General features: G+C 41.7%; 1 protein-coding gene across 2 annotated transcripts in view; it reads left to right on the top strand.

Moving 5' to 3' along the window:
- Window positions 1-12,163, top strand: part of ATP6V0A2 (ATPase H+ transporting V0 subunit a2) — a 41,443-nt gene extending 29,280 nt beyond the window's left edge. For both annotated transcript variants that reach the window (XM_038574806.1, XM_038574805.1), the window contains exons 14-20: window positions 1,903-2,021; window positions 2,868-3,078; window positions 5,169-5,288; window positions 7,015-7,134; window positions 8,910-9,027; window positions 9,463-9,634; window positions 10,491-12,163. In XM_038574806.1, the coding sequence (XP_038430734.1) occupies window positions 1,903-2,021; window positions 2,868-3,078; window positions 5,169-5,288; window positions 7,015-7,134; window positions 8,910-9,027; window positions 9,463-9,634; window positions 10,491-10,590 (960 nt within the window). In that variant the 3' untranslated portion in view covers window positions 10,591-12,163. The remainder of the gene's footprint in view (window positions 1-1,902; window positions 2,022-2,867; window positions 3,079-5,168; window positions 5,289-7,014; window positions 7,135-8,909; window positions 9,028-9,462; window positions 9,635-10,490) is intronic.
- Window positions 12,164-12,590: the final 427 nt, after the last annotated feature.

Raw genomic sequence — 12,590 nt, 5'->3', positions numbered from 1 at the left:
CTTTCGATCTAGAAAGAAATTGTATGGAGTTTTAGAGCTTGAAAGGGAACTCAAGGTGATCAGGGTGCTTGTGGAGATAGTTGTTTGAAATGGGAAGTGATAGGAGAAGGGAAAGGAAGACGCAGCTGCAGGGGGCCAGGCCTGCTGCCCCCCGCCCCAGAGCGGGCAGGCTGCACAGCGGGCCAGCCCCACCCTCTGGCCTTCACCAGACTCCTTCCCCTGGACCTTCTGCCCACTGGGCCCTTCCCCCAACGGGCTCCTCCCACCAGGCCCTCACCTCTACACATCATTTGTGTAAATCAGTGGTATTGTCTTTCATCTTCATATAATTGGAAATGTGAAAAAAGTTTTATAACAATTCTCTTAAGGCATAGCATTTTGAAGCCCGATTCCTAGTAAATGTGGCCTTACTTTAAAGAAGAAATGTTTCTGAATAAAGGCACCAAGGAAGAAAGTTCAAGTGGGCGTTTTGAGGGGGAGGAGGAGACTGGGGCATGGTACTGCTTCTTTTTGCTACAATTTAATTTTAAAAATGGGCATTATGTTCATAAAGCTCAAATATAGACCCACGCATGTACTTTGCATGTGTCCGAGATCCAGCTCTTTTGAAAGGTCTCCTCCACCCCATCCTTACTTCCTCAGTCCCCTTGCCTTCCACCTGGCAACCGCTGAGGTCAGTTTCTAGTGTCTCCTTCCAAGTTCGCTTGTTTGTTTGTTTCTTTTTTAAAAATTTATTTATTTATTCACGAGAGACACAGAAAGAGAGGCAGACACATAGACAGAGGGAGAAACCTCCTTGTGGGGAGCCTGATGCTGAACTCTGTCCCTGGCCCTAAGATCTGACCTGAGACAAAGGCAGATGCTCAACCACCCAGGCATCCCTCCAAATTTCTTTATGAACGTACAAATACATCTTTCTCTTCCTCTTTTTTGTTTAAAAGATCTTTCTGTACCCAGTTGCTTTTAGCTTAGTGATCAAAGAGGGACTTCCATGTCATGCTTGGCTATGTTATGCTGTTGCTAGTTTTCCTACATGCCACGTCCCTGGAGTGGCCACTGCCAGCAGGCTATTCCCGTGGACCAAGACAGTCAAGCTTAAGTTAGCCTTAATATTTCTCTCTAAACTCTTATTTTCACTTAAAAAAAACAAATCTTTCTGTCCAAATAGGCCCTTTTCCCTTTTCCTAATCTCCCTGAGTGAGTGACTGTAAGAATTATTTTTTCGAGAGTGAGAGAAGCAGTCGGCAGCAGGACCCGGAGAGACTGGGGCAGGGAGCCCCTAGAAGTTCAGCTAGAGTGCCCTGGGCTTTATCATCAGTACGCTTTGGCCATTTGTTGCACTTTTTCCTTCCTTCCTCTCTCCTTCCCTCTTTTCTTCTCTCTCTCCTCCTCTCTTCTCTTCCTCCTCTCTTCTTCCCTTCGTTTCTATTAAACTTTATCATAAAATGCACATACACAAGAATGTATAAAACATGTATGTACTGCTATAATGTGCATATTTGTATGGCCCCCGCCCAGGGTAAGAGACCCCAGGACCTGGAACGTGCCCTGCTGGCATCAGCTCTCCCCAGAGCGAAGTTTCCACTCCCCTACTCTGTGTTACTCTTTCTCTTGCCCTTTCTTTTAGCATTGCCTCAGAGGCACAGATCCCTAGACATGATTGTTTCATTTGACGTCCTTTGAACTTTATGTGAAAGAGTTGTTTGTAATAGTCTGTGGCCCTGGTTTAAGAAAATCAGTGGTTCTCAGATCAGAAGTGTCAGGAAGAAAGTCTGAATGTTGCTTTCTTTTTAAATCTATAGCTGCGTTTCTATTTAAAGTAGGAAATTTGTCGAGTGTCATCTGTGTGTCCTAAAGCAGTTTAAGGAAGTTAAAGATGTCTTGTTTTGTTTTTGTCTTCAGATTTGGAACCTGGCCACAAATCGTCTCACTTTTCTAAACTCTTTTAAAATGAAAATGTCTGTGATTTTAGGAATTATTCACATGACTTTTGGAGTCATTCTGGGAATATTTAACCACCTGTAAGTACAGATTTTTTTCTAAAGCAGTATTTATAAGCCAAGTTTGGTGTTTCTTAAACTTTGCTTCTTGAGGGTAGGCTGTATGGGTCTTAAAGGCAGCTGGTGTGGGTGGTGATGTGTTGGTTTGATTCTGTTTTGATGATACAGGTTTGTGACTGTTTCAGTGATTTCATTTATTTAGCAGATATTTATTGAGTGTATAGTATATGCCAGGCCCTGGTCTAGGCTCCGGGATCGAGTGGTACTGAAGACAGAGAACAGGTTTTGCCCTCATGGAGTTTAACATTCAAGGGAGGGAAGCATCCAACATGTTCATTCAGATCTATTTCTGGAACTAATTTTTATTATACTCTTTTTGCATTTTATAAATTAGAGAACTTTTTGTTTGTTCACTAGAACTAGCGTGTGAAGAGGAAGAGGTATATTTTCTTCCTATCACTGGGCCTGATGGTAAAACACGAGCATTTTCACTGTGCTCACATCTCTTTTCTTCACGGACGTATCTGAATCCTGTACAAGTATCAGAATACGAAGGATGTTCTGATGAGATAGGCCTTGTCACAAAGAATTGAAGAGTAATTTTTTTTAAAAGATTTTATTTATTTATTTATTCATGAAAGAGAGAGAGAGAGAGAGAGAGAGAGGCAGAGAGACACAGGCAGAGGGAGAAGCAGGCTCTATGCAGGGAGTCTAATATGGGACTCCATCCCAGGACTCCGGGATCACCCCCTGAGCCGAAGGCAGACGCTTAACTGCTAAGCCACCCAGGTGTCCCAAAGAGTAATTTACTTTTTATCTCAGTCCAAACTTGCTCATGGTTTGATCGATTCCTTTTTTTTTTCTTAGGCATTTCCGGAAGAAGTTCAATATTTATTTGGTTTCCGTCCCAGAACTTCTCTTCATGCTGTGCATCTTTGGATACCTTATATTTATGATTGTCTATAAGTGGCTGGTTTATTCAGCAGAAACCTCCCGAGTTGCTCCCAGCATTCTGATTGAATTTATTAACATGTTTTTATTTCCGGCTAGTGAAACAAATGGTCTTTACTCAGGGCAGGTAGGTAATGCTCTCTTCTGCTCTTAGGAACTTAAAGGAAGTCCTTCTAAGAGCCTTGTTGTATTGATGATTGGAGGTGCTTTCCACAGGCTTCCCCAGCATGTAGGGGCTTTCTGTTTCTATGTTAGAAGACTGTGCCACCTGCTCTGAACGCTGTGCTGGGGGGACTCCGATTGGACATTATAACCTGAACTTGTTGCCCCTTGGTAGCCATCAGAACTGCTGGGAAGAAAGTATTTCTGGAGGGTTTCTGAGGGTTGGCGAATTCCCCTGCTTTTTTAATTACTTTGAAATGAATCCCTAAGTCAGGACATCATGGAATCAGCATCTGGACCAGAGCACATTGGCTCTCTCCAAAACTGGCTTTTCTAGAATTGTGTGTTTGTGTAATGCCACCTGATCCACACTGTGGCATGGTGGCAGAATGGGGGCTCAGGTGACCTGCTTGTGATCCCAGTGCTGTCACTTCCCCAAAATGGAACTGCAAACACATGACTAACTCCTTCATGCCTCAGTTCCCTCATCTGTAAAATGGGAGTAAAAATAAGACCCAATTTAGAGCATAGAGTTAATCCTATCAAATCCTTAGAAAAGTACCTGGCCCCTGCCGGTGTTCACTAAATGTGAGCTTGTATTGTGATTATGTTGAGGGTCTCTGAGCTGTGTGGAATGCTACAGCATCCCTCCTGAAAGATGCTGCTGTAGATACTGGTGCCCCGTTCCCAGCATCTGTGAGGTAGTGGAGAAATCCTCCCAGTCAGTGTGTCACAGCCTATATTCTCTTGAGCTGTAGATTTTGCTTTTATTTTTTTAAAAACCTTGTTGATTCTGCAAATGGAGCATCTGGTTTTGTTTTCCACATTCCGTGGACAGCTAAGTTTTAAGTCAGATTTGAAGTGCATCTTGAAGCACTAGGGCTTCGTGGTGAGTTACATGCATACTTCCTTTTTTAATTATTTGAGTTTTCAACTCTTATTTATGTTTCTCCTGTTTGTGGTTTTTAAGTTGTATTTAGTTGTTATTTTGTTGAACCTTTATAGAATGGAATAGATAAAGGCATAGCAGGGAGGTCAGTGGGGCACAGGTGGCCTGGTCAAAGATCAGCGAGGGGAACTACCTTTATACATCTCCTGCATGCCTGAATATATGCTTCCATGATTATTCTTTCTGAACTCAAAATAGCCCTTGAGGTAGATGGCATCATCCCAGTGGCTCAGTGCAGACCTGGTCACTCAGCTGCCAGGGGAGTCCAGATTTTAACCCAGTCTGATAGACTTCATAGCTCTTGACTTCTGATAGGACTCTGCCTGTGAACCCCACTTGTCTTAGCATTTTGGGGGCTGATTCATGTTGGTGGTGTGGTATGAGATACTAACACATAGGTACTACTAGCTCATACCCATGTAGTGTGCACAGCCCCGGGAATCTGTGTGTTACACGGGGATGGCCACAGAGGAGGGATAAGCCATGGACAGTGTGATGCCTGGTCATTTGTTTTCATAGCCACTTACAGATCCCTTAAAACCATGCAGGCCACAGTGATTATGTTAGCGTGAACATGCTTTGCTCTCTATTTGTTTTTAGGTAACTAGATATCTCTCTTTTTTAAGAAAATTCTTTTAGTTTTGTTTTGAATCCTCCTTCGGGATTTTTCTCTTGTAGAAGTGAATCTACTACTATGTGCTCACTTTCCTCAAGTAGTCTTTATAATGATGATAATAAAAAAAAAAACAGAACAAGAATATAAAAAAAATGAAGAGCTTGTGTTTGTATTCGCCCTTGTACAGTGTTTTCAGAAAAGTATTAGCTAGAATTTAACTCTGTTGAGAATTTTCTTATTCTTTCCTTACAGATCTGAACAAAATGACACTTTCCCCACTCTGTCAGTAGTGTTATTCATCATTCCAGAATTCCACTAGGAGTTTAGGGAAAGCTCTGCTGGCAGATATCATTTGACTTGTGTCTATCTTCTGTTCCTTGTTATCGTGAAGAAGGAGACCTGGTGTTTGGTTTTCACTCACTGAGTGCACCAGCGACCCTTTTTGCAGGTCTTGTGTCTTCCTTGACTTCCTTCCCTTCTGCGCCCACAGGAGCATGTCCAGAGATTGCTGCTGGTCGTCACAGCTTTGTCTGTGCCTGTTCTCTTCCTGGGAAAACCGCTCTTCTTGTTGTGGCTGCACAATGGGCGCAGTTGCTTCGGAGTAAGCAGGGTAAGCGTGAGCTTGGATGTGTATTTGTAGGTGGTGAGCAGAGTCTGGTTTTGGTTTAAAAAGAGGAGTCCAGGGATCCCTGGGTGGCGCAGCGGTTTGGCACCTGCCTTTGGCCCAGGGCGCGATCCTGGAGACCCGGGATCGAATCCCACGTCGGGCTCCTGGTGCATGGAGCCTGCTTCTCCCTCTGCCTGTGTCTCTGCCTCTCTCTCTCTCTGTGACTATCATAAATAAATAAAAAAAATTAAAAAAAAAAAAAAAAAAAGAGGAGTCCAGAAAACACCTTTTAGAGGGTCTCAGTGTCTTGATTTAAAGCCAGAGCCTCCTTTATTCAGCCTCTGGTATTGCTTGTGCTGCAGAAGCTTTACCGCAGTTGGCCTGCTATATGTGGGCGTGTGGGCGTGGCTCCCGCCCAGTGAGCCACAAAGCTGCTGGGAGCTTGAACAGTCCTTCAGCACTGCTGTCATCATTAAAGGATTTCTGTTTTTAGTTTAAATAATATAACTGAATGATAGAAAACACGGTACGTAGAGAAAACGGTGCCCTCTTATATCCGTCCGTTATAACCAGGGTTCCATTTTGTTAGATTGCTCTCTATACTGTTTGCCAGTGTGCCAGCTTTCTCATTTAATTTCTTTAAAAATAATTGTGATAAACCGTACGTGAGCTGTGTGGAGTGCTACAGCATTTCCATTGTAACTTTTTGAGTGTATAATTCAGTGGCCTGGAATACATCCCCACAGCTGTGCAGCCGCCACCAGCATCTGTCTCTGGAACTGTTTCATCCTCCCAGACTGAGACTCTGTCCCCAAGAAACACAGACTCCCCATCCTCCTCCCCCAGACACTTGCAACCACCATTTTATTTTTTGTTGTTCTTGTTCGACTCCTCTAGGCACCTCCTATATGTGGACTCATACAGTATTTGTCCTTTTGTGATGGGCTTGTTTCACTGAGCACCATGCCTTCCAGGTTCAGCCATGTTGCAGCAGGTGTCAGAATTTTCTTCCATTTTAAGGCTCAGTAATATTCTATTGTATAGCCTGACCACATTCTTCTTAGCAGTTCATCCATCAACAGATGCTTGGGTTGGTCCTTTTAGTTATTGTGAATAATGAATGCTACTGTGAACACGGTTATATAAAAATCTGTTCAGGTTCTTGCTTTCAATACTTTTGGATATGTACTCAGAAATGGAATTATTGGATTACATAATAAGTCTGTGTTTAATTTTTTGAGGCCCCCCCACTCTGTTCTCCAAAATGGCCACACCATTTTACATTCCTACCAGCAGTGCATAGAGGTTCCAGTTCCTCCATATCCTAATCGATACTTACTTTTTTTTTTTTTAAATAATAGCCATCTTAGATATGGTATGTTTATGTTCTTACAAACAACTTTTTAATTTAATTTTTTTGATTTCAAGTGTTTATTTAAATTTTAGTTAGTTAACACATATGGTAAAATTGGTTTCAGGAGTAGAATTCAGTGATGCATCACTTTCATACAACACCTAGTACTCATCACAACAGGTATGCTCCTTAATATCCATCCCCCATCCACTTCCCTCTGTCAACCTTCAGTTCTCTGCCGTTAGGAGTGTCTCATTATTTATGTATTCTCAAAGAGCTGAATCATTAAGAGAAAGGAAGGGGCTCTGACTTTGTATTTGTCATGTCCTTGTGATTTTAAAGACAATGACTCTCTGTTCTTTTGGTTATTGTTAGAGTGGTTACACGCTTATAAGGAAAGATAGTGAAGAAGAAGTTTCTCTGCTGGGAAGCCAAGACATAGAAGAGGGAAATAACCAAGTAGAAGATGGATGTAGAGAAATGACATGTGAAGAGGTAATCTTCTCTGTTACTAACAATTTACATTAGATAAGAAGCCAAGCTCTCGGGGTGCTTGACTGGCTCAGTTGGTAGCTCTCAGGAGTGAGTTCGAGCTCCACATTGGTGTAGAGTTTACTTAAAAAAAAAAAAAAAAAGAAAAAAAGAAAAGAAACCAAGCTTTCATAGAGGTAATCACTGTGAGAACAATAATAATCATCTTTAAAAAATAAAACAAACCCCGAAAGACCTGTCACACAAAGCTTCCCAGATGCTGCTCTATGGTCATCTGTCATAAGGGCTGTCATTTTGTTTTTTCAATTTCATAGTGGGATTTATAGTGTTAACATGACCTGCTGTCCTATGAAGTGACTTAAGGTGCCATGAACATTGCTTTCAGAAGATTCTTCTCTCAGTCAGAACTTTGTCATATTTGCAGGAGGAGACCTGATTCATACCACTGGCTCATTTCAGGCAGGAACAGTGTTGGCCTCAGAGTGATTGCTTTCTAGGTCTCCAATTTCAAGAAGTATGGGCTGGTTTTTCTTAGTTGGTTTGTTTTATGTTTTGAAGCCAGGCGGCCCCATGATTTTGGAACCTTGGCCACAGATAGCCCTGAGCTTATTTTCTCCAATCTTTTGGTCAGAGAGAAAAGCACTATTGGCTGATTGTTCTATTAGGAAGAATCCTCACGAAGCACTGTGATTGCCTGGCTAGGGTCACTTGCCATTCCCAGACCAGCATCTGCTTAGTAGCCTGCGTGGACGCCATAACCACAGACTGGGTCTTAAATGACAGATACTGACTGCTAGAGGTCCAGGTTTGAGCAGGTGGAAGCACTGGTTTCTCCCAAGGCCTTCTTTCTTGGCTTGTGAGTGGCTGCCTTCTATGTGTGTCCTTACCGGGCCTTGTCCTCTCTTCTAAGGACACTTACCCTTACGACCTCCCTTCACTGTAATTACTCCCTTAAAGGCCCTGTCTCCAAACACGGTCACACTGGGGGTTAGAGCTTCAACACATGGATTTGGAGGGGGATGCAGTTTAGCCCATGACAGCTGTGGCTGGGAGTATGGGGTGAATGGCAGGAGAAGCAGATCCCCCTTTCTGAAGGGCAGCACAGTTCTGGGCAGACACAACTGAGCCATTTCTGCTACTCTGGTTTGCTTTATTTTCTTGAAACTTTATTTGGTCTTCCAATAAGGACTAAACAAAATTTCTTATAATCTGCATTTTATAATTATGTAATTTAATGTTTTAATTTGGGACTATTAATAATTCATAGGATCATAAAAAAGATCAAGAAGCAGAGCTGGAAAGAGTGTTAGAGTCTTTTCCAGTGTTGTACAGCCTCTTTGCTGGCAGGGGCCCCGTTTCACAACTTCATTGTGGTGGGCTTGCATTTACCTGTTGGATACACACATTTAGCCAGGGTCTCCAGGCTCGTGTCTGGGAAGCATCTGTTTTCAACTGGTGTTTTGTGGTTGCAGAGATGAGCTCCTGAGTCACATTGTGCTGTCTGTGAGGGACAGTTCCAGGCCAGGTGCCAAACAGGAATCTGAGGCCAAGGAACTGGGATGGTGTGCTCTGTAGGTCATAGAGCTGGCTGTGGTGGAGCTGTGAGCAGAGCTCAGATCTTTGACTCACTGTTCTCACACTCCAGCATGTTCTCCCCAGCGTCTCAGAGGCCAGGTCTCTGACTGAGAGCGATGGAGTGACTGTGGACGAGATGTGTAACCTGTGAGAGCATGTAGGCAATATACAGAATCTAACACATATTGTGTCCTCTCTCCCAGTTTAATTTTGGAGAAATATTAATGACCCAAGTGATTCATTCCATCGAGTACTGTCTGGGATGCATCTCCAACACCGCCTCGTATCTGAGGCTCTGGGCTCTCAGTTTGGCTCACGCACGTAAGTTTTCACTTAGACCTGCAATTCCCAAACTCTATGCTGAGACACCCCATAGTGCCACAGTGAACCTCCAGGGAGCTGCTCTGGGACATTTTCACATTTCCAAGGGAAGCACGGTACTATCTTTCAGATACTGTGCCAACTAGTATCGTGCTGGGGACAGAGCCAGCCTGACCTTGGTTTGGGTCAAGCTCTCTCCCTAGGAGGCAGGCCTCTGATTTTTCTGGCATGCCGCATCTTCCTCAGGGTTTGAGATGATCAAGGGCAGGTTAGCTTTTACACAAGAAGCAGATTACATTTGAATTATGTAGGTGTGTATATTATTTTGTGGATAATAATTCAGAGTCATCAGAAGGAGACCCAGTTCCACTAGCTAATTGTGGTGACTCAGTGAGCATTAACAGAAGTGAAATCTGCTGAATGCTTCACCTGCAGAGTTGTCTGATGTCCTGTGGACCATGCTGGTGCGTGTGGGCCTCCGAGTAGACACCACTTATGGAGTCTTGTTGCTGCTGCCAGTTATTGCTCTGTTTGCAGTTCTGACAATTTTCATCCTTTTGATCATGGAAGGCCTTTCCGCATTTCTTCACGCCATACGCCTCCACTGGTGAGTTTGAAAGTTAACTTTGGAACTGTTATTTAAATAAAAAAAAGAACCCCTTCCCCACATGTATATATAACCCCACAAAAATCTGGCACTTAATTTAGGCTGGTTCTTCCCTTCCCAACGCTGGGATCTGTATTCAGATCCCTTCAATTAAAATTGTATTTTGGGGATCCCTGGGTGGCGCAGCGGTTTGGTGCCTGCCTTTGGCCCAGGGCGCGATCCTGGAGACCCGGGATCGATTCCCACATCGGGCTCCCGGTGCATGGAGCCTGCTTCTCCCTCTGCCTGTGTCTCTGCCTCTCTCTCTCTCTGTGACTATCATAAATAAATAAAAAAATTAAAAAAAAAAATATTTAAAAAAAAATTGTATTTTGTTTCTGAAGTATTATCACTGACAAGTAAAAGCAAGTTTATGGTTGTTGAATAACAGTATATTTAATAATTTTAATTCATTTGGGGTCTGACAGATTACTTTATCTTACTGTAAAATAAAATAAAATTCTTACATGTTTCTTAATGGTTTATAGTATATGTCAGATTACTTGTCTGTGTGTGAAGATACCAATGTGGGGAGAGAGATTCTGAATATTCATGTGTCTGTAGTGTGTGAGGTGGTGTGACGCTTCGTGTTTCCATTACACATCGAGAAAGGCAACCTGGGATAGAGTGTGTGCATGTGTAGATTTTATTTAAGTAAAAACATTTGTGCCAAGAGAGCATGTATGGAATGGAAGCAACTTTAGCACAGCAAGCCACCTCCCCCGCTTTTTTAAAACTTATACGTGTTGTTTGAAGAAACGTAGGAAATGTTCTTCACAATCTTTCATTAATAAACTGAAATCTTTTTTTTTTTTAGGGTAGAATTTCAGAACAAGTTCTATGTTGGTGCAGGCACCAAATTTGTTCCTTTCTCATTCAGACTACTCTCGTCCAAGTTCGTTGACGACATGGCATGATCGCATTGCTGTATCTGACAAGCTGTCAAATTTATGGAGAATTATCATGTTACAGAATTTCACTTACGTCAGATTTACAATAGGAAAAATTCCGTCTTCATTGATTGCCTTATGATATAGCCAAATAATTCTGTAAGATATACCTCTTCCACATGTTAAATATTTTGTAAAGTTTATCAATTTCAGATATATAAATTTCTTTCAGTTTTTATGATGAGCAAATAGATGTTAATGCCAAAAGTTATGTTAAAGTTATTTTTAAAAATAGAGGCTTGGGGGAGAGAAGCGGTTTTGAATGGTCTTAGATATTCAGTTCCTTTTCACCTTATTAAAACAACAAAGAGGTAGTCTGTCGCTTGACGTTGTCAGATAATATTTTCCAACTGCTGAAGTTAAGTATAGTTTTTTTAAAAAAATTTAATGACGGATAATCAAAAAGATTCACATTCTGCTTGATTAAAAGTATGTAAACTTTTTTATTGTATGCTATCTAGAACTGCAAGTAAGGGATTGTTTCTACAATTTTGTCTTGTTTTAATAATTGGGGAAAATGGGATGAAATAACGTACAACAGATGGTTATCCCACTTGTATATTTTTAAAACTGTTCTTATCCTGTTATCCTTATGTAAAACCGATTATGATAATTGTATGTTTGAGAGGTAAACTGTATACTGAGCCTTAAAACCCAATATGACTGGAGAAGATACAATATGGATGTGATTTGAACTTAGAGACCAGCTTGGCTAATGTAACTGAACCAGAAGGGGTTTATACCGAGTGAAAGGAAGATAAAAAGTAGTATTTTGTGTATTTTTATAACAAAATATAAATTGAGTATTTTACCCTAAAGAGATTGCAGCTGTCCTTGAGAACAGTATAATTTTTTACTTTCAGACTAATTCTAAATAAAGGTCTCATAAAGGTATTTAGAGTTAATTTAAACTTTCAAACACTGGATCAATTGAAAATTAATTCTTAGAATCTTTAGTTTAAATCCATCTATTCACTTGAAATGTAGTTTTGAATAAATGTCGGTCCGTCCTAGGGAATATTTTAATCTGTGCAGACAGTCCTTGACTTCAATGGTTTAGTTTAATGAATTTTGAATTAATGATGGTGTGAAAGCGATACTGCATTCAGTAGAAACTGTAGTTGGAATTTTGAATTTGACTTGTCCCGGGCTCGCGATCTGTGGCCCCATCCTCTCCCCTGATGCTGGGCAGTGGCCGCAGCACTCCCATCAGCCACATGGTCACGAGGGTCACTGACCACCACCTGCACCCAACACTTCATTATAAAATAGGCTTTGTGGTAGAGCTCACGTTGGTGCTCTGAGCACGATTAAGGTGGGCCAGGCTAAGCTGTGTTGTCCCATAGGTCAGGTGTGGTAAATGCATTTTCAACTTCGAATATTTTTAACTTATGATGAGACCCCATCGTAAGTCGAGGAAGATCTATTGTCTTGTAAATTATGTTCATTTTTCATATTTTACTGTAACTGTAGATAATTATTTTCAAAAAGAAATCTGCTGTGTTCTCACTTTCTTAACATTTTGAGAAACTTCCAAAAAGGTCTGTCCGTGTACTCTTTCACCTGACTGGTGGTAATGTTTGGAATTTTCATTCTAGCTGAACTTATGGTAGCATTGAGTCTAAGTGTATCTTTTCAGAATGTCAAGACCTGTTTGCTGAGAGGCACGAGCTAAGCACCCCGACATAATTGGGACTCTCCCATTACACCTTTCTAAGTGTAGGAAATATTCCATGCTGCTCTTCTGTGAGCTGTTCCTGAAAGCCAGCCTGGAGTTACTAGGTTTTGTCCCTCATATTACAGTATCAAGCCTAAACTATGCTGATGAGACTCTGGGATGTGATTCTGCTCTCAGGGTTCATTTTCCCTGGGAAAGTGTAATGTTGGTTGGACACTTCTGTTGGGAGAAATGCAAAATCTCAATAATGCTGCTGAGGTTGTAGACTTGTCCCTGAAAAGTTGGCATC

Source organism: Canis lupus, chromosome 26, assembly GCF_011100685.1.
Source record: "Canis lupus familiaris isolate Mischka breed German Shepherd chromosome 26, alternate assembly UU_Cfam_GSD_1.0, whole genome shotgun sequence".
Taxonomy (NCBI): Eukaryota; Metazoa; Chordata; class Mammalia; order Carnivora; family Canidae; genus Canis; species Canis lupus.
This window is presented reverse-complemented; position numbering and strand designations above follow the sequence as displayed.